Genomic DNA, 22,861 nt, shown 5'->3' on the forward strand with positions numbered 1-22,861 from the left:
GTCTCCACCATGTTTCTCTTTTGGTGACAGACAGGAAAAAAGGCATTGCATTATCCACCCTAAATAGGATGGGTGGTGTAATGTCCTTTCTCAGAAGCCCCCAAATCCCTCCAGGTATCAGTGGAATTATTCAATTGATGGAGCCAATACTTAAAGTCCACCATCTCCAAATGAGTACAAGAGTACTCTGACACATTTGCAACGGAATACTCAATCCTCTTCATCTGTGCAGACATTATGAGACCCTATACTTTAAATATACATGAGACCATGTTCATTTGAAGTCTATTGATTTGCCATAGAATCATAAGGCACTCTGGCAGTCTACAACATAATCTACAGTCTTTCCACTACACCAAGAAGTCACATCACTGCAACTCAATTTTACAAGCTGGTATGCTAAGTCATGCTAAGTAGATAACAGTAGTAAAGATACTACTTTTGAGGCAAACCCTACAATAAAATGTCTACATCTAAATGTTCCGGTAGTTGCATAATTTCTTACTATATATTTTTGTAAAATTGGTGTTTAGTCATCAGGGAAATCATTATGCACTCCACCTTTCATTGTTTCTACTAAACAATATTTCACTGAATATTAGAATTCACTGCAAATTCTATTTGGCATTTATTGGTGAACAGATGTTTTGCGGAACCATAGTGTGTTTTTTAAATGTTTTACTCACATCACAGTTGTTTAGAAACATCACAAGTGACAATGTTCACATTACCAAAGGTCCAATTAAAAACATAGCTATTTTTTTGCCTTTTGGAGAGCAGATTCATACATAATATTTAATCAAAGGCTTTTGACCAATCCCTTGTGTAATTTAATTGTCATTCTGTTAACATGTACAGTATTTTACTAAAAATATATGAAATCATTCTTTGATTAATGAACTTCAGGGGAAGTACTCACAATCACATTAACATACAGCATAGCAGAAAAACACTGTCACCAATGTATGTTACTTTCTTATTGGTAAAGTATTTTTGAAAAGGATCTTAAGTAAGGCTCGCTTAACCTCCTGGTTTCTCAAGCTGTAGATCATTGGATTTAACATTGGAGATACAACAGCATACAGGGCAGACAAAACCTTGTCATTGCTACCTCCAAAGTTCAGAGCAGGAAGGACATAGGTGTAGATAATACTTCCAAAGAACAAACTCACAACCAGTAAGTGAGATGCACAGGTAGAAAAGGCTTTTCTCTTTTTCTCGGCAGAGCGAATCCTGATAATGGATGAGATAATGTATGTGTAAGTAACAATTATAAAAAAGAAGCACATCATGCCAAGGAAGATATCTGCCACCAGGGTCACAAGTTTCACATTGTGGGAATCCGACAGTGAAACCTTGGTTACTGCTGGTATTTCACAGAAAAAATGGTCCAGAAAAACTCTTTCAGAAAAAGACAACCTCAGGATCAAGCCGACGTGAAGCATGGAGTTTAAAATTCCAACAGTCCACACCGTAGCTGACAAGGAAACATATACCTTCTTACACATGACAAGTGTGTAATGCAGAGGAAGGCAGATGGCCACATACCTATCAAATGCCATCACTGTGAGAAGCAAGACTTCAGTGCCCAGTGCTGAGGAGAGCAAGAACATCTGTGTCATGCACTCATAGTATGAGATAGACTTTGTCTCAGATAGCAAAATTGCCATTAGCTTGGGGCTGATACATGAGGTAAAACAGATGTCCAAAACAGAAAGGTTGACCAGAAAAAAGTACATGGGAGTGTGAAGGTGAGTATCTGAAAATATAATGACGATAAACAGGAAGTTTCCAAACATAGCAAACAAGTAGCTCATCAAGAAAGCAGCAAAGAATGTGGACTGTAGATGTGCGTAGCTGGCAAAGCCCATAAGGAAGAACTCTGAGACTGAAGTTTGGTTTGTTTGTTCCATTTTAATTAGAATTGTCATCTACAGGAAGGAAAGAAAAAATGTTTGATTAAATTACAGACAAAAAGGAAAAGCGCAGTCTAATGGTTAGTGTCCTGGGAACAAAGCGTATTTTGACCTGCTTCTAAACCACAAATGATCAATTATTTACCTTAAGAAAAATACCATCTTTAAATCAATCTGAATTAAGATATGCCCTTAACACTTTAAATTTAATCTTAAAAGTTTTATGATCATTTACTTTTTTATAGCATCAGCTATTCTGAGTTCAGTGACAATCTACCAGAGTCGATGGTCATTATCAAGAGAATGGTAGGGGATAGTTCATTGCTGACCAAAGATACGTTATAACGATGAATTATAAGCTTTTTTTAAAAACAAATTGTCATTGGACATAAAAACTAATATAATCACCTCATCTACAAACTTTGTGGAGGAAACTGGGTTATTGGTTGAAAGGAGTGGAAGCTCTTCTCAAGTAAAACCACTAAAACTTACAATATAACCATGTGCTTAGCCCTCTAGTAGCTAGGCACAAAAGCAGTCAGGCTTCAGTTAGAGGCAGTGGGTAAAGTATTTATGCAGCACACAAACAGTAAGAAAGTGAAAACACAACAGAAGAAAACTCCCACACCAATCTAGAAAACAGAGTAAACTTTAATGAATACATTTTTATCGGAACAACGGAAATTCAATTAGTAGAACAGAGGGTATACAACTTCAAAGTTTCAGATAAGCATGACCCCTAAAAACACAAAACAACACTTGCAGTCTTCTGCTTATGCTAGACTGGGAGACAGTCACAAATTCAGGCCAACTGCAATGGAGTGTAGGTCTGATACAAGAACCAGCTTAGTCCCACTGAAAAAGTTACCTTCTCAAAGTATGGGACAAAGCGTCCAGTTTGCAGTTGAGAAAGCTATGAGGAGCAGCTTCACTGGAGCCTCACATATAAAGTTGTTACGGGTGGCAGCAATTGAGCATTAATGGGCCCATTTGAGGACATGAGGAGCCCAAAACTTCAGCATTTTACCTTTATTGGCAGAAGAATGCAAGACCAGAGGGTATACCTCTTGGGACCTGGGACTCACTCATGCAGAGGCCAGTAGGACTCAGGCAGATCCAGTTACAGGCCCAGTCAGGTTCAATTGCAGCAGGCAAAAAGACTATTACAGGGAGACATCTGGAGCTTGTTGTGTCCCTGTATCTCTAAACAAGAGGTGAGACAACGGACCTTTTGAGTCACTTGTGTTAGCCTGGGATGAAGGGAGCAGGTCCACTCTGCCTTCTAAAGAAGCAGGCAGGCCTCGTGCAGCAGGTCAATCCTCAGGTAGGAGTAAGGCAGTACTCTGTGGACAAGGCAAACATCAAGCAGCGGGGCAGTCCTCTGCAGATCTAGGTACTCCGTCGGTATTTGGAAAAAAACATTGAATATCGAGTTACAGAAATAGCGGGAAAAATATTGTGATGCAAAAATGTTATTGTCAAGAATATCGATTTTTTTCAGGTAATACTGTTGTCAATAATATCATTGTTGTTAATATTGTTTTCAATAATAGAGTTGTCAAAAGTATCAGTATATATTTGTTTATGTGTTATTATTGTTTATTTAAATGTTAATGCTATATTTATATATAGTTTGTAATTTTAAAATACTATTATATAACAATTAATTATTAATTTAATATTATACATTTAATTAATGAATACTTATGCAAATTGTGTTATATTTATATTGTTTAATGTTATTATGTAAAGTGTGATATAATTATTTTTTAAAGTTGTGTATTAGATGCTAGCTGCTGGGTTTGTAGGGACATAGAGTAGGAAGTTAATTAAGTAATAATACATTGTCTATTAGTTATTAATTTATTATTAAGTATGTAGTTGATTATTGATTTTGGTAAGTGTGTTATGCTTGTTTTTTTTTTTTTATTTAAGTGGTGTTGCTAGGCTGTTGGGGATATAGGCCCTTATTATGACCCCGGCGGTCTACTGACCACCATGGCCACGGTGGTGGTTTCACCGCCAACAGGCTGGCAGTGAAGACTGCCACATTATGACCTTAGCTGGTTGCTCTGCCAACCTGCCACATCCCCACTTGTACTGCCAGGGCAGTCAGACCCGCTGGCCCGGAGATGAGCATCTCTGACCCGGCAGTCCACAGAAGACCGCAGAGGTATTATGAGCCACCTTTACACCAGGGTCTTAGCAGCGGTAGCACCGCAACAAAAACCCTGATGGAAAGGCTACCAGTGACAGGTAATTCCTTCCCTGTCACCGGTAGACGACTCCCCCACCATCACCCCAGCAAGCACAATCTGACACCCACCCACCCCCTCCATCTATAGCGCCCCCTTCCCTAGTCCCCACCCTCTATCAGTTACAGCGCCCTCACTTCCCCACCAGGTACAGGGCCCCCACCAGGTACAGTGCCACCCCTTCCTGCACCCCCTACCAGTTACAGCGCCCCCTCCCTGCATAAAGATACACGCACAAACACCCACATGCACCGCGCATACACTCATTCACCAACACTGACATACATGCATTCACTCACATGCATCCATACACGCATTCACTTCAGCACTTATACACGCATTCACCACAACATACACACACGCATACACACTTACATTCATACACACATTCAACCACGCATACACATTCATGCACACACGCAGACAACACCCACTGACAAATGCACACACAACACCCTCCACCCCCTCCCCTGTCGGACGAACGACTTACCTGGTCCGTTGAGGATGTTGTCCGGCAGGGAAGGGGCGCTTCCACCACCAGCAGCTCCCCTCCATCAGGACACCACCAGGCCGTATTACTGCACATAATATGGCGGGCGGTGTCCTACTGGCAGGGCGGTGCCGGTGGTAGAACCACCCCAGCACTTCTACCCGCCAGCACGACTAGTGCTGCATTTCTGCCAAAAATGTGGCAAAAATCTAGAAGTACCTGTAATATGGTGGGCAGAAGATCACCAGCACTTGTGGTCCTCTGGCACCTGTGGCTTTGGCAGTCTTTGAAAAAGACCGCCAAAGTCATAATGAGGGCCACAGTATGGAAGTTAAATAAATAATAGATAAATAGCATTTTGTTAATTTATAATTAATTATTAAATTATTTAATAACTATGTAATTGTTTATTTTTTGTTTATATATATATATATATATATATATATATATATATATATATATATTAATTAATAATGTGCATATAAAGAGTTTTTTATTTGTTCTAAATTAATAGAGTTATTCAAATATGTTATGTATTTGAAGTGAAGTACTTTCCATGCTGTTGCACAGACTACAGTTGAAACAGTAAATTTAACTCCTCTGATGTTGATCACATTCCCTACTGTTGCGCTGTTTGGAGTTGGAATAATTTATTTAACACTGGTTAAGTCCTAATGAAGTCCTACACTTTCTCTAATGTTGCATACACTGGAGTGGGAATAGTATATCTATTGTTCCCAGTCTCAAATAGATTTCCTAATATTGGTTAAACATAATTTTCAAATATTTGTATATATTGGTATTTGTTTTTACATTTCGGAATTTTTTTTTAAATATCTCATTTGTTTTTTTTTTATTTTTAAATGTTATTTGTTTGTAATGTATTTAATGCTTTGAAATTACATTTTTTATATTTTTCTGGGGGAATAGTAAAATGAATCCTTGGAAGTCAAACACTTCCCCTACTGTTGAATGAACTGGAGTGAGAATAGAAAATGTAACCCCTTTAAAGTCCAACACTTTCCATACTGTTGCACAGACTGGAGAGAGAATAGTACATTTCATCCATATGAATTCCAACACTTTCCCTACTGTTTCACAAGTGGGAGTGGAAATAGCAAATGTAATCACTTCAAAGTGCAATGCTTTCCCTACTGTTGTATGGACTGGAGTGGCAATAGAAACATTCACCTCTTTGAAGTCCAACGCTTTCCCTACGGTTTCACGGAATGATGTGGGAATAGTGAATCGAATCCCTACAAAGTCCAATTCATTTGCTATTGATGCAAAGACTGGAGTGGGAATATTACATTTAATCCCTCCAAAGTTCAAAATTGTTGCCATCGCTGCACAGTCTGGAGTCCGACACTTCCCATTCTGTTGCACAGACTGAAGTAGGAATAGTAAATGTTATCTCTTCAAAGTCCAACACTTTCCCTACTGTTGTGCAGACAGCAATAGGAATACCAAATCCTACAAACATTTACTACTGTTGCACAGGAGGGGGAAGGCTATGGGCCTGATTACGAGTTTGGCAGTCCCAGACTGCTGTATTACAATGCAAACAGGCTGGACTGCCTCCTATCAATCAATCAATCAATCAAAAAAATGTGTAGAGCGCGCTACTCACCTGTGAGGGTCTCAAGTCGCTAGGGGAGGGGAAACGGGGGGGCAGGGAGGGTCACTGATCGAACAACCATGTCTTGAGGTTCTTTCTGAAGACCAGTAGGTCTTTGGTTTTGCGAAGGTCGGTGGGGAGGGAGTTCCAGGTTTTGGGGGTAGGGTAGGAGAAAGACCTGCCTTCTGTGGTGGTGCTTTGGATGCGGGGGACTGTGGCTAGGGCGAGGTCGGCTGATCGGTGGTTGCGTGTGGGAGTGTGGAAGTTAACTCTTTCATTGAGGTAGGTTGGGCCGGTGTTGTGGAGAGATTTGTGTGCGTGGATGAGGATCTTGAATGTGATTCTCTCGTCTATGGGGAGCCAGTGAAGGGATTTGAGGTGTGGTGAGATTCGTTCGTGGGGGGGAGGCCAAGGAAGAGGCGTGCAGCTGTGTTCTGGATTCTCTGGAGTTTGCGTTTGAGTTTGAGTGTGGTGCCGGCATAGAGGGCGTTACCGTAGTCCAGTCTGCTGCTGATGAGTGCTTGGGTGACTGTCTTTCTGGTTTCAGGGGAAATCCATTTGAAGGATTTTTTTAGAGTGCGGAGTGTGTGGAAGCAGGAGGAGGTTAGAGCATTGATTTGCTGTGTTATGGAGAGGGAGGGGTCGATGATGATGCCGAGGTTGCGTGCGTGGGTTGCGGGGGTGGGTGCGGGGCCTAGGGCGGTGGGCCACCAGGAGTCATCCCATGTGGTTTTGTTGGGGCCGAAGATGATGATCTCGGTTTTGTTGGAGTTAAGCTTGAGGTGGTTAGTTGTCATCCAGTTGGGGGTGTCGAGGAGATTGGCATGTAGGTTGGTTTTGGCGGTGGTGGGGTTGCGGGTGAGGGAGAGGATGAGTTGGGTGTCATCTGCATAGGAGAGGATAGTGATTCCGTGTGCTCGGAGGATGTTGGCTAGGTGGATCATGTAGATGTTGAAGAGTGTGGGGCTGAGGGAGGACCCTTGGGGGACTCCCCAGGTGATCGTGGTATTGTTGGAGTGGAAGGTCAGAAGGCGGACTCTTTGGGTCCGGTCGGTGAGGAAGGAGGTGAGCCAGTCTTGGGCTTTGTGGCGAATTCCTATGTTGTGGAGGCGTGTGCAGAGTGTGTGGTGGCAGACGGTGTCAAAGGCTGCGGAGAGGTCTAGGTGGATGAGTGCGACAGTCTCGCCTTTGTCAACTTTGGTCCTGATGTCATCAGTGCATGCGATGAGGGCGGTTTCTGTGCTGTGGTTCTTGCGAAACCCAGATTGTGAGGGGTCAAGAGTGCTGTTTGCTTCTAGGAAGTGGGATAGGCGGGTGTTGACTAATTTCTCTGCAACCTTGGCGGGGAAAGGGAGGAGGGAGATGGGGCGGTAGTTGGAGAGGATCTCTGGGTCGGCTTGTTTTTTTTTTAGGAGAGCGGTGATTTCTGCGTGCTTCCAGGGGTCTGGGTAGGTGGTGGAGTCGAAAGAGGAGTTGATTATGTAGTAGAGTATGGGGGCGATGGTAGGGCTAGCTTTGTTGTAGATGCAGTGTGGACAGGGGTCGGAGGGGGAACCGGAGTGGATGAAGTTCATGTTTTTTTTGGTTTCTTCGTGTGTGGTGGGGGTCCATGTGGAGAGTGTGGTGGGGGGGTCCTGAGTGGGGGTTGGGTTGGGTGAGTGAGGGGTTTGTGTGGTGGGTGTGTGTGGCATGAAACTGTTGTGGATGTCAAGGATTTTGTGGAGGAAGTGGTTGGAAAGGGCTTCACATAGGGGCTGTGTGTGTGTGTGTGTGTGGGGGGTCTATGTTGCTGGCTTTGGGTTTGGAAAGTTCATTGATGATGGTGAAGAGTTCTTTGCTGTTTTGAGAGTTGTTGCCAAGGCGTGTCTTGTAGTGATCTCTTTTGGCGGTGCGTATGAGTTGGTGATGGGTGCGAATGGTGGTTTTGAGGGTGGAGAGGTTGGTTGTGGAAGGCTCTAGTCTCCATATTTTCTCAACTTGGCGGCATTTGCGCTTGGAGTCTTGGAGTTCAGGGGTGAACCATGGGGCGTTCTTGATTTTGCGGGTGGCGATGTGATTTCCGAGGGGGGCTAGTGTGTCTGCGCAGGTAGTGATCCATTTGGAGAGGTTGTGTGCTCCTGTGTTGGGGTTGTTGGTGTGGGGGGTGTTGTGGGCCATTTGGGAGTTTAGTCGTTCTGTGGGGATCTTGTCCCACATGCGGTAGGGTGTGGTGTGTTGATGGTAGTGTGTGGGGGGTTTGGTGAAGGAGAAGTGGACGCAGCAGTGGTCAGTCCAGAGGAGTTCAGTGGTGTGGGTGTAGGCTATGTGTTGGCTTGAGGTGAAAATAGCGTTGAGCGTGTGTCCTGCTGAGTGGGTGGGTGTGGTGACCAGTTGTTTGAGTCCGAGGTTGGTGAGGTTGTCTATGAGGGAGGTAGTGTTGTGGTCTTGTGGGTTTTCTAAGTGAAAGTTGAAATCACCAAGTATGATGTAGTCTGTGGAGGTGAGGGCATGCGAGCTGATGCTGTTGGCGATGGCGTCGCAGAAGCAAAAAAGGCAGACCGGTGGCAAGATGGTGGCTTGCATCTAGGTGGCCCGACCTCAAGGGCTGTCAGCACTGCGGCCAACCACCGAGCCTATTACAAACACAGTCTCCATGGCGGTCTTCTTGTGGTGGTTAGCCAATGATGGTCGTCAGCCGCTGTAAAGGTCCAACAAAGTAACAAACTAGTGCACATTGGATGAATTCAAATGCAAATCAGCTGACACACATTGGTTCAGTGGGCACACCTGCAAATAACAGTATAAAACATACGTCTTCACAGACCACAATATTTTGCATTTTCACAGGGAGCCAAAGAACACCGACCACCTTTCATTGAATTTTCCATAGATCAGGCTCCCCTATTTCAAACATCCCACAGAACAGCCTGCATATACTTTTGTCCATTCATTCCCTAATGCACTTTCTCTGTTAGGTAAGCCCTTGTCAAAAACTTTAGTTGTCCACTATGTCATATTAAAAAAAGCCCTGTTTTTCGGAAGATGATTTGAGAGTCATGTTGGATGAAATCATAAGTAGAGCCACACTTTTTTGGAGCCCAAGGTGAGCACACTCCTCTCAGTAAAAAAATGAAAATGTGGGACAGGATAGTCAACAGAGTGAATGCTGTAGGCACTACATTGCGCAGAAAGGAGGACATTACGAAGGGGTGTAATGACCTTCGGGGGCAAGGTCCATTTCCTGGTCTCCAGGCAGCAGCTGGAGGCCAAGAAGACTCGGGGTGGACCTCCCAGTGTCCCATTAAGACTCTTTCCCTGGGAAGAGAAGGTCCTGGCCATCCTGCAGGCTTGATAGGAGTACCTGGGGGAGTGGAGTCTGGTAAGTTACAATCAAAAAAACGGTCACAAAAATGCAACTTCATGCATGCTCACAGCACAGCTTTTGCCACTTTCCTGGTCATGTACCTCACCAACATTCAATACCCAGAGGATCTGAGTCTTAATACTATCAATATGTATTATTAGCCTAACATTACAGCTACTAAGACCCATTACATGCCATCTGTCCAAATGGTGCCTGTAGATCTCACAATATAAAAAAAGAAAAAATCCAAGATTTATGGTATGTTCCACAATGTAAATGTATGCTCAAAGCTAAATGATGTCTGCATACAGATATGTAATACCCAACTTTTGGCAAATGTTGGGGAGTAGCGGGAGTAACCTGACTGTGACTTGCAGGGGACCCTGTTTCTGTAATTCCAACCACCAGCACATTGATCACTTGTCTAAATACCCTTGTTTGGTAACTTTCAATTGAAGTTTAATCACCTGGGAGGATACCATGTTTCTATTGTGTGTAGTAGATAGTGACCTGACTGCAACTCCCAGGAGGCCTTGTTTCTGTAACTCCAGACACCAGCCCACTGTTCACTTGTCCAAATGTCCTTGTTTGGTACTCTCAATTGAAGTGTACTCACCTGGGAGGGTGCCATTTTCTAGTGTGTGTAGTAGAGAGATTGGTTTGACTGCAACTCACAGGAGGCCCTGTTTCTGTAACTCCAACCAGCAGCCCCATGTTGACATGCCCCAAACATCTGTAAGTGAACTAGGAGGACATCATATGTCAAGTGTTGGGAAGTAGAGGTAGTGACCTTATGGCAACTTCCTGCAGGCCATGTTTCTGCAATTTCAACCACCAAACCAGTGGTCTAAATACCATTGTTTGTGCATCTTATTTAAAGTTTACTCACCTCGGAGTGATCAAAATACAGATCATGGTCAACTCAGAGTTGTGTCTGTCTACGTAGCTACATCTTCGCCTGTTAATTTAAGATGAAACTATTGAAGACAGGAATTACACCTTACCCAGTGTGTACAACAAATATTCCTAAGGCCTTTAGATGCGTCACCAGATTGGTATTGGCAGAAGACACATTGACACAGCACTGTGCACATGTTGACTTCAATCACATATACAACAAAGTCCACTGTTTTTGTGCATCCCACTCAGCTAGGCCTCCAAATGGTCAAAGCCATATGTTGCCTCTTCACTGTGTTGGTTACACTGGTGCTAAGATGTAATTTTCAGGCCATCTTCAAAAGTGCAACTGCCCTGCATATCTCATCAGTTGCTAGAGCCAATATGTTAAGCATGCTTCACACATGTCATGTCAAATAACCCACCAGCATGCTAACTTGGAACAATAGGATTACCTACAACTTAACTATGTCTAATGTCTCTGCTTAATGTAACACAAAACCTTTGGGCGGTATAGGAGGCTGGCCTGGTTTGTAGTGGGTACCAAAAGTACTTACACCTTACACCAGGTCCAGTTATCCCTTATTAGTGTATATAGTCAGTGTCTAAAAGCCAGGCTCTCTAGTGGTAGTGTGGATGAGCAGCCAAGGCCTAACAAGGAGCCATGCAAAGCTCATGCAATATCACTGTAGTCACACAATACTTACACACATGCAAGAAAATACTCAGTGGTACAAAAATAAAGGTACTTTTATTTGGTGACACACTTGTCAAATATACCATAGAGACTATACTCCCTTGGGAGGTAAGTAAAATACACAATATATACAATAAAAACTGTTAGAAATGGGCTGGGGGAACACAAACCATATACTAAAAAAATGGAATGCGAATGTCGGATCCCACCTAGGCAAGTGTAGTGTGTAGCGGGGGGATGGGAGTATTAGAAAGCCCCAAAGGTAAGTAATAGACCCCACCCCAGAGCCCAGGAAAGTTGGAGTAAATCACAGGAACTTTCCTAGAACACACAAGAAAATGAAAAAGAAGATATGGCAAGAACCAGAAGAGACTGCAAGACACCAATAGTGGATTCCTGGACCTGAAGACCTGTGGAAGAAGATTACCAAGTCCAAGAAGCACAGAAGAGTCCAGGAAGAACAGAAGCCCCTGGTAACCTGGATCAAGGTGCAAAAGTGGAACCACCAGCGGAGAAAAACAGTCAGTACTGCACCCAAGAAGATGAGTGTGGGTTCCTAGTTGGTGCAGGTGATGTCCTAAGCTGGATGGATGATTGCAGTCTGGTTTGCGTTGTTGGATTCTGCCAACAAGCCTTGCTAAACGCAAAGCTTGCAATTGAAAATGGTGCCGCCCGGGAACAGGAAGGACCAGGTCGACTCTACCCTGGAGGGGCAATCAGAGGGGGCTTCCAGCAGCCCAAAGAGCCTACACAAGAACAGGCAGCGTGACCAGGAGTTCCACAGGATGGGGCAAAGAAGGTGCAAATGGAGGCCCATGCAGCAGTGTAACAAAGGGTCCCATGCCACCAGAGAACCACACAGGAAGCTGTGCATCATAGAAGGGAGTGCTGGGGGCTGGAGCTGCGCTGTGCACAAAGAACTTTGTGGAAGATCACACACAAGTCTTGGTAACTGCAAATCATGCGGTGCATGGGGGTACTGTCTTGCATGAGGAGGCAAGGTATTACCTCACCAAAATTTGACAGCTGGGCATCAGGACTGTCGGGACCACTTCAGTACACCAGCTGTGATGCTGGATCCACACACTTCATCAGGAGAGGGGACCGAAGCCAAGAGTCATCGATGCTGAGGATTCCTGCTGTAGTCTTGCAATCTGAATCTGAAGAACCACCCAGAGGAGAGACTCTAATTAGCCCTGAATGTGCGATTGGTCACCTCACCAGGTAAGTACCTATCAGGGGAGGGCTCTGACACTAACTGGTGGCATTGGCCACTCAGATGCTCCCAGAGTTCCCTGTCCATCTTGAAAACAAGATGGCAGAACCCAGGGGCCCTCTGGAGGAGCTCTGAGCACCACCCTGGGATGGTGATGGACAGGGTAGTGGTCACTCCCCTTCCTTTTGTCCAGTTTCACACTAGAGCAGGGACTGGGGATACCTGAATCATTGTAGACTGGATTCTGCAAGGAGGGCACCATTTGTGCCCTTCAAAGCATTTCCTGAGTCCCTGGGAGGCTACCCCTCCAATGCCTGTACCACCTATTTCCAAAGGGAGAGGTTGTAACACTCCTCTCCCAAAGGAAATCCTTTGTTTCTGCCTTCCTGAGCTCGTGCAGTACAAGCAGCAGGAGGGCAGAAACCTGTCTAAGGGATGGCAGCAGCTGTGGCTGCCTGGAATATCTCAGAGGGCTGGAATGGCAATACTGGGGGTCCTCTAAGGAGCCCCCAGAGTGTATGGAATCATACAATCAATGCTTGCAAAAGTCTTGGGGTATGATTCCAACATGTTTGATACCAAACCTGGCCATATTCGGAGTTACCATTATGTAGCTAGACAAAGGTAGTGAACTATGTCTAGTACACATATAAAATGGCATCCCCTCACTCATGAAGTCTGGAAAATGGTCCTGGATGAGGTGGGGGCATCTCTGCTAGTGCAGTGGTGCCCTTACACACAGGTACTCTGCACCTAGCCTTCAGGGCTGGAAGGCCTGACATATAGGTGACTTATGAGTGACCTCGTGCAGTGTAAACGGCAGTGAAAGGGTGCATGCACCATTTCACACAGACTGAAATGGCAGTCCTGTAGAAGCCTTTCCATGGGCTCCTTATAGGTGGCAAAAGAAATGCTGCAGCTCATAGGGATCCCCTGGAATCCCAATGCAGTGGGTACCTAGGTACCATATACTAGGGACTTATAAGGGGTGACCAGTGTGCCAATTTTGGATGAAATACTGGGTTACTAGTATGCATTGACAAAAGGTAGGGAAGAGAGAGCAGAAGCCCTGGGGTCCTGGTTAGCAAGATCCCAGTGACACAGTCAAACACACCGACGTCAGGCAGAAATTGTAGGTAACATGCCAAAAAGATGGTACTTTCCAACAGCAATAGATGTACGTTCCCCATCAACTGGTTGAGCTGACACTGGGCACACGGAGGTCACAAAACAGACTACCACTACCCCCCTCCGGGTGAAGCCCTCAGTGATGACAACAGTCCTGGACTTGTGGACGTGGAGCAAACCTCCACCACTTCAGCTGCCTCTGGGAGCAATCATGCCAAGGCTAGCAGGTGAAACGGCCCCTGCCTTATCTTCAGAGAAGCTGGAGAAGCTTGTGGACGAGATCCTTCCCCTGTATAGTCATCTCTATTCCTCACACAAGGAGCAAGTAAGAGTCTCATAGGCACAACTGATTCTTATACACCATCCTTTCCCTCCTTGCAGGCTACAATGTGCCTCTGTGAGCCAGCTAGTCTTCTTGTGTGCCTGTTTTTGTAGTTTGTGTGGCATCAATGTGATATTTATGGTGCCGGTATTGTTGCAGAGTACTACAGGCCTTATGTACAAGAAACTGGTGCATTGGAATAGATGCAAAATTTTTCTTGAACTTCCCTGCGTCCGCCTAATGACGCCATGGTAGCACTGTATTTAGTATACAGAGCTCCAGGCACAAAGGTGGTCATTCTGACCTCGGCGGTAAAAGGCGCCTACCGCCGGTCAGAAATCCTCCATAATCCCGCCGCGGTCGCGGAAACCCGCCACGGTCATTCTGACCCGCAGAAGGCAAACCTCCGAAAATCCGACCGCCACAACAGACCGCCAGACCAGCGGTTGGCGGAAAGGTGGAGGTGACCAAACCTCCACCGCCACGCCAACAGAAATACGCCCATGGCATTACGACCCACGAATCCACGCGGCGGTCATTCAAACGCGGTATTCCATTGGCGGGACACACCGGCGCGGTCAGAATACACACAAACGAACAAAACTCACCCACATTGGACGATTTGAATCCCACACACCTGATACACATACACACACCACTCCCACACACACAATACAATATAAAACACCCACCCACATCACCCACAAACCCCTACGCTTAAAAATTCGTAAAGAAGACAAGAGCGAGACACCAGCATCCAAAACATAACAGCCACAGCCACTCAACACCATCACCCACACACTATCCACACACAAAACAACACACACCACCACACTCAACTCACTTAAATACACATACTCCACCCCACACATCATACACACCACCCCATGGCACCCCAAAGACAACCCCGCTTCACAGACGAAGAACTCAGGGTCATGGTGGAGGAAATCGTTCGGGTAGAGCCCCAGCTGTTCGGCACACAGATACAATACACCAGCATTGCCCGGAGGACGGAGCTATGGCAGAGGATTGTCGACAGGGTCAACGCAGTGGGACAGCACCCCAGAAATCGGGAAGACATCAGGAAGCGATGGAACGACCTACGGGGGAAGGTGCGTTCCATGGTATCCAGGCACAACATCGCCGTGCAGAAGACTGGCGGAGGACCCCCACCTCAACCCCCACAATTCACATCATGGGAGGAGGAAGTCTTGAACATCCTGCATCCTGACGGCCTCGCAGGAGTCGGCGGAGGAATGGATACTGGTAAGTTGAAGCTTCAATACTGCTTCCCCCCCACCTGCATGCCAAATCAGACCCCAACCCTCACCCCCATCCTCGAACCCCACCCTCACCCCCACCCCCATCCTCACCCCCACCCTCACCCCCACCACCATCCTCACCCCCACCACCATCCTCACCCCCACCACCATCCTCACCCCCACCCCCAGCACACCTATTCCCCGCCAATGTCTCACCATCACAACCCACACATCCCAAAACCTAGGCCTGCATGCGTCCACTAAGCATGGACACCCATCACCAAAGCATGCCCAATGCATATACACCTCCCCCTCACAAGCCACCCTCACCAAAGCCCCCACACACGAATGCCAGCACTTGGGGACACGAGAACCCACAGATACACCCATATGCCACACATTGAAACTATAACCATACCTCTATACCCCTGCAGGACCCGACCGTCAACACACCGCGGCGGAGGGGCCAGAATTCTCCACACCCCCCACCCAAGAGGCCGTCAGCGATGACAGCAGCTCTGTCGACCTGGACACCGATGACCAGCCCGGACCATCGGGGACCTCTGGACAGTCGGTTCCCCTCACACAGGCCCAGGCCACTACAGACCCTAACCCCTCTGGGAACACCAGCACAGCTCCCACCCAGCGGGCCCATGCCTCTGTCTCCAGGGCGCGTCAATCTGCGGTGTGTCTACCACTACAGGGCACCCAGGATAACCCACCACCCCAACAACAACAGGGACCTGGGGGCAGTGGTAGTGGGCACACCGGCCAGGGGGCAGAGGCCCAGGGAAACAGGGCAACTCGGCGGGCAGCTGTGCGACAGGGGGGGGAGGAGAGGCCCAGGGAACCCACTCTCCACGAGGTCCTCACCACCATCATGGGAGCATACAACCGCTCCCAGGAGACGATGGCGACGGTACTGGCCCGGTTCCAGGAGATCCAGGTGCTGCAGGAGGAACACTATCGGGGGTACAGGGAGGACATCAGAGCCATCAACACCACCCTGGTTACCATGGTAGGGCTGCTGCAGGACCTCGTAAACAGCAGGGCGGACACTGAACAACACCCAAGGGCCCCTGCCACTAGCCTGGACCAAGAACAGCCATCCACCTCCGCCGGCGCTAGTGGACAGGAGGCCCCCGCACAGCAGCAGCCCACCAGACCCCCACCTCCTGCAGGAGAAGAACCACCCCGCAAGAGGGCCCTGAGATCTCGCAAGAAGACAGAGTAGGATGTCAAGACCCCCGCCAGCAATGGATACCACCTGATGTCATCCCACTGTCCCACATTGTCACCCTGTCCATCCTTGAACTGCCCATGCTCCATCTCTCCACAGGCCTCTGGACAATGCACCTGTGTGACTGTTACTCTGGACTCTGCCATGGACATTCCTTCACCATAGCCCCCACCCACTTGAAACCACCCATCCCATTTTGAGCACTTCAATAAACACCTATTTTGCACCAAAATATCAGGAGTCTGGCTGTGATTTCAATAGATTGTAATTGACATGACAGTGCAAATATGTCCTTGTACATGGTGAAGTCAACAAACAGCTGCCACAAAGCTGTAGTCCATGGGGAAACGAAGCACAGGACTCGTAGTGGGGACCCCAGATCTGAAATAGGGAGGGAAAAGCCAAAACTCAGTCATCATACACTGGGGCAAATAGACAGGCAGCAGAGATGCAGCAGAGTAGTTAACATTTACTAAATTATCTTTGAAATGTTACCTGTGTCCTATTGGAAGTACTGTTCAATGATTCTGTCCCTGTTGTCTGTTTCAGCCCCGTCGTCTTCCTCCTCGTCACTCTCCTCAGGTTCCACCGCTGGCACAACACCACCGTCTCGACCATCCTCCTGCAGGAAAGGCACCTGGCGGCGCAAAGCCAGGTTGTGAAGCATGCAGCAGGCCACGATGATGTGACACACCTTCTTAGGTGAGTACATTAGGGATCCACCTGTCATATGCAGGCACCTAAACCTGGCCTTCAGGAGGCCAAAGGTGCGTTCGATCACCCTCCTAGTACGCCCATGGGCCTCATTGTACCGTTCCTCTGCCCTGGTCCGGGGATTCCTTACTGGGGTCAGTAGCCACGACAGGTTGGGGTACCCAGAGTCCCCCACTAGCCAGACACGGTGTCTCTGTAGCTGTTCCATCACGTAAGGGATGCTGCTATTCCTGAGGATGTAGGCGTCATGCACTGACCCTGGGAATTTGGCATTTACATGCGAGATGTACTGGTCAGCCAAACACACCACCTGGATGTTCATTGAATGGTAATTTTTTCTGTTCCTGTACACCTGCTCCCTGTCTCTTGGGGGAACCAAAGCCACATGGGTCCCATCAATGGCACCAATTACGTTGGGAATATGTCCAAGGGCGTAGAAATCACCCTTCACTGTAGCCAATTCGCCCACCTCAGGGAAAATGATGTAGTTCCTCACGGATTTCATCAGGGCAGACAACACTCTGGATAACACCTTCGAAAACATGGGCTGAGACATCCCAGAAGCAATTCCCACGGTTGTCTGAAATGACCCACTTGCCAAGAAATGTAGTACTGACATGACCTGCACCAGAGGGGGAATCCCTGTGGGTTGGCGGATGGGGGACATCAGGTCGGGCTCCAGCCGGGCACACAGTTCATGGATAGTGGCACGGTTAAGACGGTAGGTCAGGATAATGTGGCGTTCTTCCATTGTCGACAGGTCCACCAGCGGTCGGTACACGGGAGGATTCATCCGTCTCCTCGCCCAACCCAGCGGACGGTGCCTAGGAAGGACAACATGGAGCACACAGTCAAGCAACCCACAGGTACGTACTCACAGCTAGCACAGTATACGATTCTCTATGCAGTGAATGGCGTGTCTGAGTGGCTATGCAAGGCCTAGGCCTGTGTGACGCAGTTGAAATTGAGCCATGTGGGCCCTGGAAATGGCGGCTGCCTGACCTGTGAAGTGTGGCAATGGGATGTGAGGTCAATGCGCTGGCGTGGCACACCGCGGCGGGCGGCGGGCCAAGACCGCGGCGCGAAGCCGCATTGGTTAACATTGAAGCCTATGGGTTTCAGGAGCCAATGGCGAAGGGCGCCGGCGGTGGTGGGACGCACCGCCACGGTACGCACCGCCGCGGACGTGACCGCCATTTTCTATCTACTTATCCACTTGCGACTTGAACTTTCACAGGAGAGGACCTATACTGCAAGTGTTGCTGTGACCTCGGTCTGGAAGGGACAATGGCTGCTGCGACTGGGGAAAGGGCCCCTGCCTTCACTGGAGAGGAGTTGGAGAAACTTGTGGATGGGGTCCTCCCCCAGTATGCGCTACTCTACGGTCCTCCAGACCAACAAGTGAGTTTAATTCAATATGGATTTGGTGCCACTGGCTGGCTTGGGGGCCTGGCGGGGATGGGGGGCATGTTGGGGCTGGCGGGGGGCCTGGCGGGGGGCCTGGCGGGGATGGGGGGCATGTTGGGCATGGCGGGGGGCATGGCGGGGATGGGGGGCATGTTGGGCATGGCGGGGGCATGGCGGGGGGCCTGGCGGGGATGGGGGGCATGTTGGGCCTGGCGGGGGGCCTGGCGGGGATGGGGGGCATGTTGGGCATGGCGGGGGGCATGGCGGGGGGCCTGGCGGGGATGGGGGGCATGTTGGGCCTGGCGGGGGGCCTGGCGGGGATGGGGGGCATGTTGGGCATGGCGGGGGGCCTGGCGGGGATGGGGGGCATGTTGGGCATGGCGGGGGGCATGGCGGGGGGCCTGGCGGGGATGGGGGGCATGTTGGGCCTGGCGGGGGGCCTGGCGGGGATGGGGGGCATGTTGGGCATGGCGGGGGCATGGCGGGGGGCCTGGCGGGGATGGGGGGCATGTTGGGCCTGGCGGGGGGCCTGGCGGGGATGGGGGGCATGTTGGGCATGGCGGGGGGCCTGGCGGGGATGGGGGGCATGTTGGGCATGGCGGGGGGCATGGCGGGGGGCCTGGCGGGGATGGGGGGCATGTTGGGCATGGCGGGGGGCCTGGCGGGGGGCCTGGCGGGGATGGGGGGCGTTGGGCCACTGGAAAGGAAAATGCTGAGTAACTTGAACGTGGTATTTCTCCCTCCCTGTACGTGTCACATAGGTCCGCGCCCATGAGAAGATCGGGATTTGGCGTGCCATCGCCAAGGAAGTCCGGGCCCTGGGGGTCCACCATCGACGGGGCACCCACTGCCGCAAGAGGTGGGAGGACATCCGCCGCGGGACCAAGAAGACCGCCGAGTCTCTGCTGGGGATGGCCTCCCAACGTAGGCGGGGTGCCTGCCGTCAACTGAGCCCCCTGATGTTCCGGATCCTGGCGGTGGCCTACCCTGATTTGGATGGGCGCGTGAGGGCAGCACAGCAGACACAAGGGGGTGAGTACAAGCATTATCTACTCTGTTGTCGCGCAGTGGAGGTGTCTGGGTGGGGGAGGAGGGCTGGGTGTCCCCCTAGGCCAGGGCGATATCTGTAGGCTGGGCACCCCCGTAAGCCCCTGTGTCCCCAGCCACCACCCTCAGTAGTTTGTCAGTACAGCCATCCCTGGGCCGTGTCATCCATGGGTGCAGTTGTCAACTCTAGGCGTGTAGGGCATGTTCCACGGAATGCGTAGCGTACCCCAAGTGCGCAACTTAGTGCAGGGGGCATCTGTGTCTGTCATGTCCGCTAACTGTACCGGAGATCCATGTACTCAATATCCCTTTATTTCTCTCTCCCCCCCCCTTTTTGTTTGTCTTTCTGTGCTTGTGTGCATCAGCATCATCAGGCGGAGGAGAAGTGGCATCGGGGCAGGAGGGAGCTGCATCTCACATGGCCCAGGAGGGCCATGCCACAGAGTCAGACTGGACCAGTGAGACGGAGGGCGAGGGGAGCTCCACGACGGGGACGACTGGAGCCTGCAGCGACACGGACACGTCCTCGGAAGGGGGCTCCCTTGCGGGGGTGGCACCATCCGTGCCCCCCGCCATTACAGGTACAGCCGCCCTCCCAGCAGCCCCTCCGCGTTCGCCCCGTGCCCGCTCTGCCAGGAAGCCGGGCATCTCCTTCGCCCCAGGCACCTCAGGCCCTGCCCCTGTTACCCCCGCTGCCCTCAGTGAGGAGGTCATTGACCTCCTCCGAACGCTCATTGTTGGGCAGACTACCCTTTTGAATGCCATCCAGGGGGTGGAGAGGGAGGTTCATCGCAGCAATGCGTACCTGGAGGGCATTCATTCGGGTCAGGCTGCCCATCAGCGATCATTCCAGGCTCTGGCCTCAGCACTGACGGCAGCCATTGTCCCTGTCTCCTGCCTGCCTCTACTAACTCCCTCCTCCCAGTCTCCTGTTCCTCTGCCTGTCCCACCCACACCATCAGACCAGCCTGCACACACCTCAACACCCAAGAGAAGCTCATCCAAACATAAGCACCACAGATCACGCAGACATTCACACACGCAACATTCCGATGCAGACATGCCAACAGTCACTACCACCTCTGTGACCCCCACCTCCTCGTCTCCCTCCTCCCTCCCTGTGACGTCTACACTCACACCTCCATTCACCTCACCATCAGCCAGTGTTTCCATCACCAGCACACCCTCCACTCCAGTCCGCACACGTGCAGTCACCACCCCCACTGCCATTTACACGTCCCCTGTGTCCTCTCCCACTGTGTCTGTCACCCCCTCTTCCACACCACACAAACGCAGCCACCCACCCACCCAACAGCCATCCACCTCACGACAGCCTATCCCTCCTGCACCTGCACCCAAAGACAGCAAACGTGACTCACCTACAACCACATCCTCTCCCTCCACTCCCATTCCCACTGTACCTACCACTCTCCATTGTCCCAAGAAGCTCTTCCTCGCCACTACTAACTTCTTTCCTGACCCTGAGCCCCCCCCTCCTTCTCGTCGGGGTAAGAAGAGCACCTCAGCCACCACCAGCCCTGCAGCCCCCTTGACAAGGGTGCAGGGGTATTGGAGCCCACCAGCCCGCATGTCTGGATCTTCGCCCAGCAGCAAGGGGACAGCCAGCCCACCCCCTGGGAAGAGGAGCAGAAGGCGGAAGGGTCGCCGCAGGAGCCCGCCTTCTACATCCCCCCCGGACACCACCCAGAGACAGTCACCAGCCACAGCTCCAAAGGGAGGAAAGGGCCACAGGCCCACGACTAAGGAGGGCAAGGGCAGCAAGTCGGAGAGGTCAGGCAGCAGGCCTGCTGCCCAGGAGGAGCCCACAACCCCCATAGCCGCTGCCCCGGGAGGAACCGGCACAGCTGCCCCGGGAGAGCCCACCACCCCCATAGCCGCTGCCCAGGGAGAACCCAGCCCAGCTGGCCAGGAGGGCCCCACCACCCACAGCCCAGGTGGGCAGTGAAGGAGCACCATCCCCGCTGCCCAGGAGGGCACCACCAGGCAATTAGCAGTTGGCCATAGACCGTCCGCCGTCTCAAGAACCGCTGAACTGGGCCCTTCAGGGCAAGGACCGCTGAACTGGGCCCCGCCGTCTCAAGAACCGCTGAACTGGGCCCCGCCGTCTCACGCACCGCTGAACTGGGCCCCGCCGTCTCAAGAACCGCTGAACTGGGCCCTTCAAGGCAAGGAGCGCTGAACTGGGCCCCGCCGTCTCAAGAACCGCTGAACTGGGCCCTTCAGGGCAAGAACCGCTGAACTGGGCCCCGCCGTCTCAAGAACCGCTGAACTGGGCCCCGCCGTCTCACGCACCGCTGAACTGGGCCCCGCCGTCTCAAGAACCGCTGAACTGGGCCCTTCAAGGCAAGAACCGCTGAACTGGGCCCCGCCGTCTCAAGAACCGCTGAACTGGGCCCTTCAAGGCAAGAACCGCTGAACTGGGCCCTTCAAGGCAAGAACCGCTGAACTGGGCCCCGCCGTCTCAAGAACCGCTGAACTGGGCCCTTCAAGGCAAGAACCGCTGAACTGGGCCCCGCCGTCTCAAGAACCGCTGAACTGGGCCCTTCAAGGCAAGAACCGCTGAACTGGGCCCTTCAAGGCAAGAACCGCTGAACTGGGCCCCGCCGTCTCAAGAACCGCTGAACTGGGCCCTTCAGGGCAAGAACCGCTGAACTGGGCCCCGCCGTCTCAAGAACCGCTGAACTGGGCCCTTCAAGGCAAGAACCGCTGAACTGGGCCCCGCCGTCTCAAGAACCGCTGAACTGGGCCCCGCCGTCTCAAGAACCGCTGAACTGGGCCCCGCCGTCTCAAGAACCGCTGAACTGGGCCCCGCCGTCTCATGAACCGCTGAACTGGGCCCTTCAGGGCAAGAACCGCTGGCCCTTTGGCAGACGTGGCAGGGCAGGATCTATCTCGGGCAGGGCTGCAGGATGTCCTCTGGCCAACTTGCCTCCTCCAGTGGCAGTGGGGTCTGTTATGGACTGTATGGACTGTGGCTTTGCTCTCCCCAGGATGGCCCAGTGGGCAGGCCACCCACTGTATGGACTGTTTGGACTGTGGCTTTGCTCTCCCCAGGATGGCCCAGTGGGCAGGCCACCCACTGTATGGACTGTATGGACTGTGGCTTTGCTCTCCCCAGGATGGCCCAGTGGGCAGGCCACCCACTGTATGGACTGTTTGGACTGTGGCTTTGCTCTCCCCAGGATGGCCCAGTGGGCAGGCCACCCACTGTATGGACTGTATGGACTGTGGCTTTGCTCTCCCCAGGATGGCCCAGTGGGCAGGCCACCCACTGTATGGACTGTTTGG

The 22,861-nt window shown here is 50.7% G+C and overlaps 1 protein-coding gene across 1 annotated transcript in view; it reads right to left on the minus strand.

Moving 5' to 3' along the window:
• Positions 1 to 726: 726 nt before the first annotated feature.
• LOC138288474 (olfactory receptor 1G1-like) overlaps positions 727 to 22,861 on the minus strand; it is a 40,540-nt gene continuing 18,405 nt past the window's right edge. Inside the window, exon 2 of the mRNA XM_069230030.1 lies at positions 727 to 1,931. Coding sequence (XP_069086131.1) covers positions 969 to 1,931 — 963 coding nt within the window. The 3' untranslated portion in view covers positions 727 to 968. The remainder of the gene's footprint in view (positions 1,932 to 22,861) is intronic.

This window comes from Pleurodeles waltl, chromosome 4_1 (genome assembly GCF_031143425.1).
Source record: "Pleurodeles waltl isolate 20211129_DDA chromosome 4_1, aPleWal1.hap1.20221129, whole genome shotgun sequence".
Lineage (NCBI taxonomy): Eukaryota > Metazoa > Chordata > Amphibia > Caudata > Salamandridae > Pleurodeles > Pleurodeles waltl.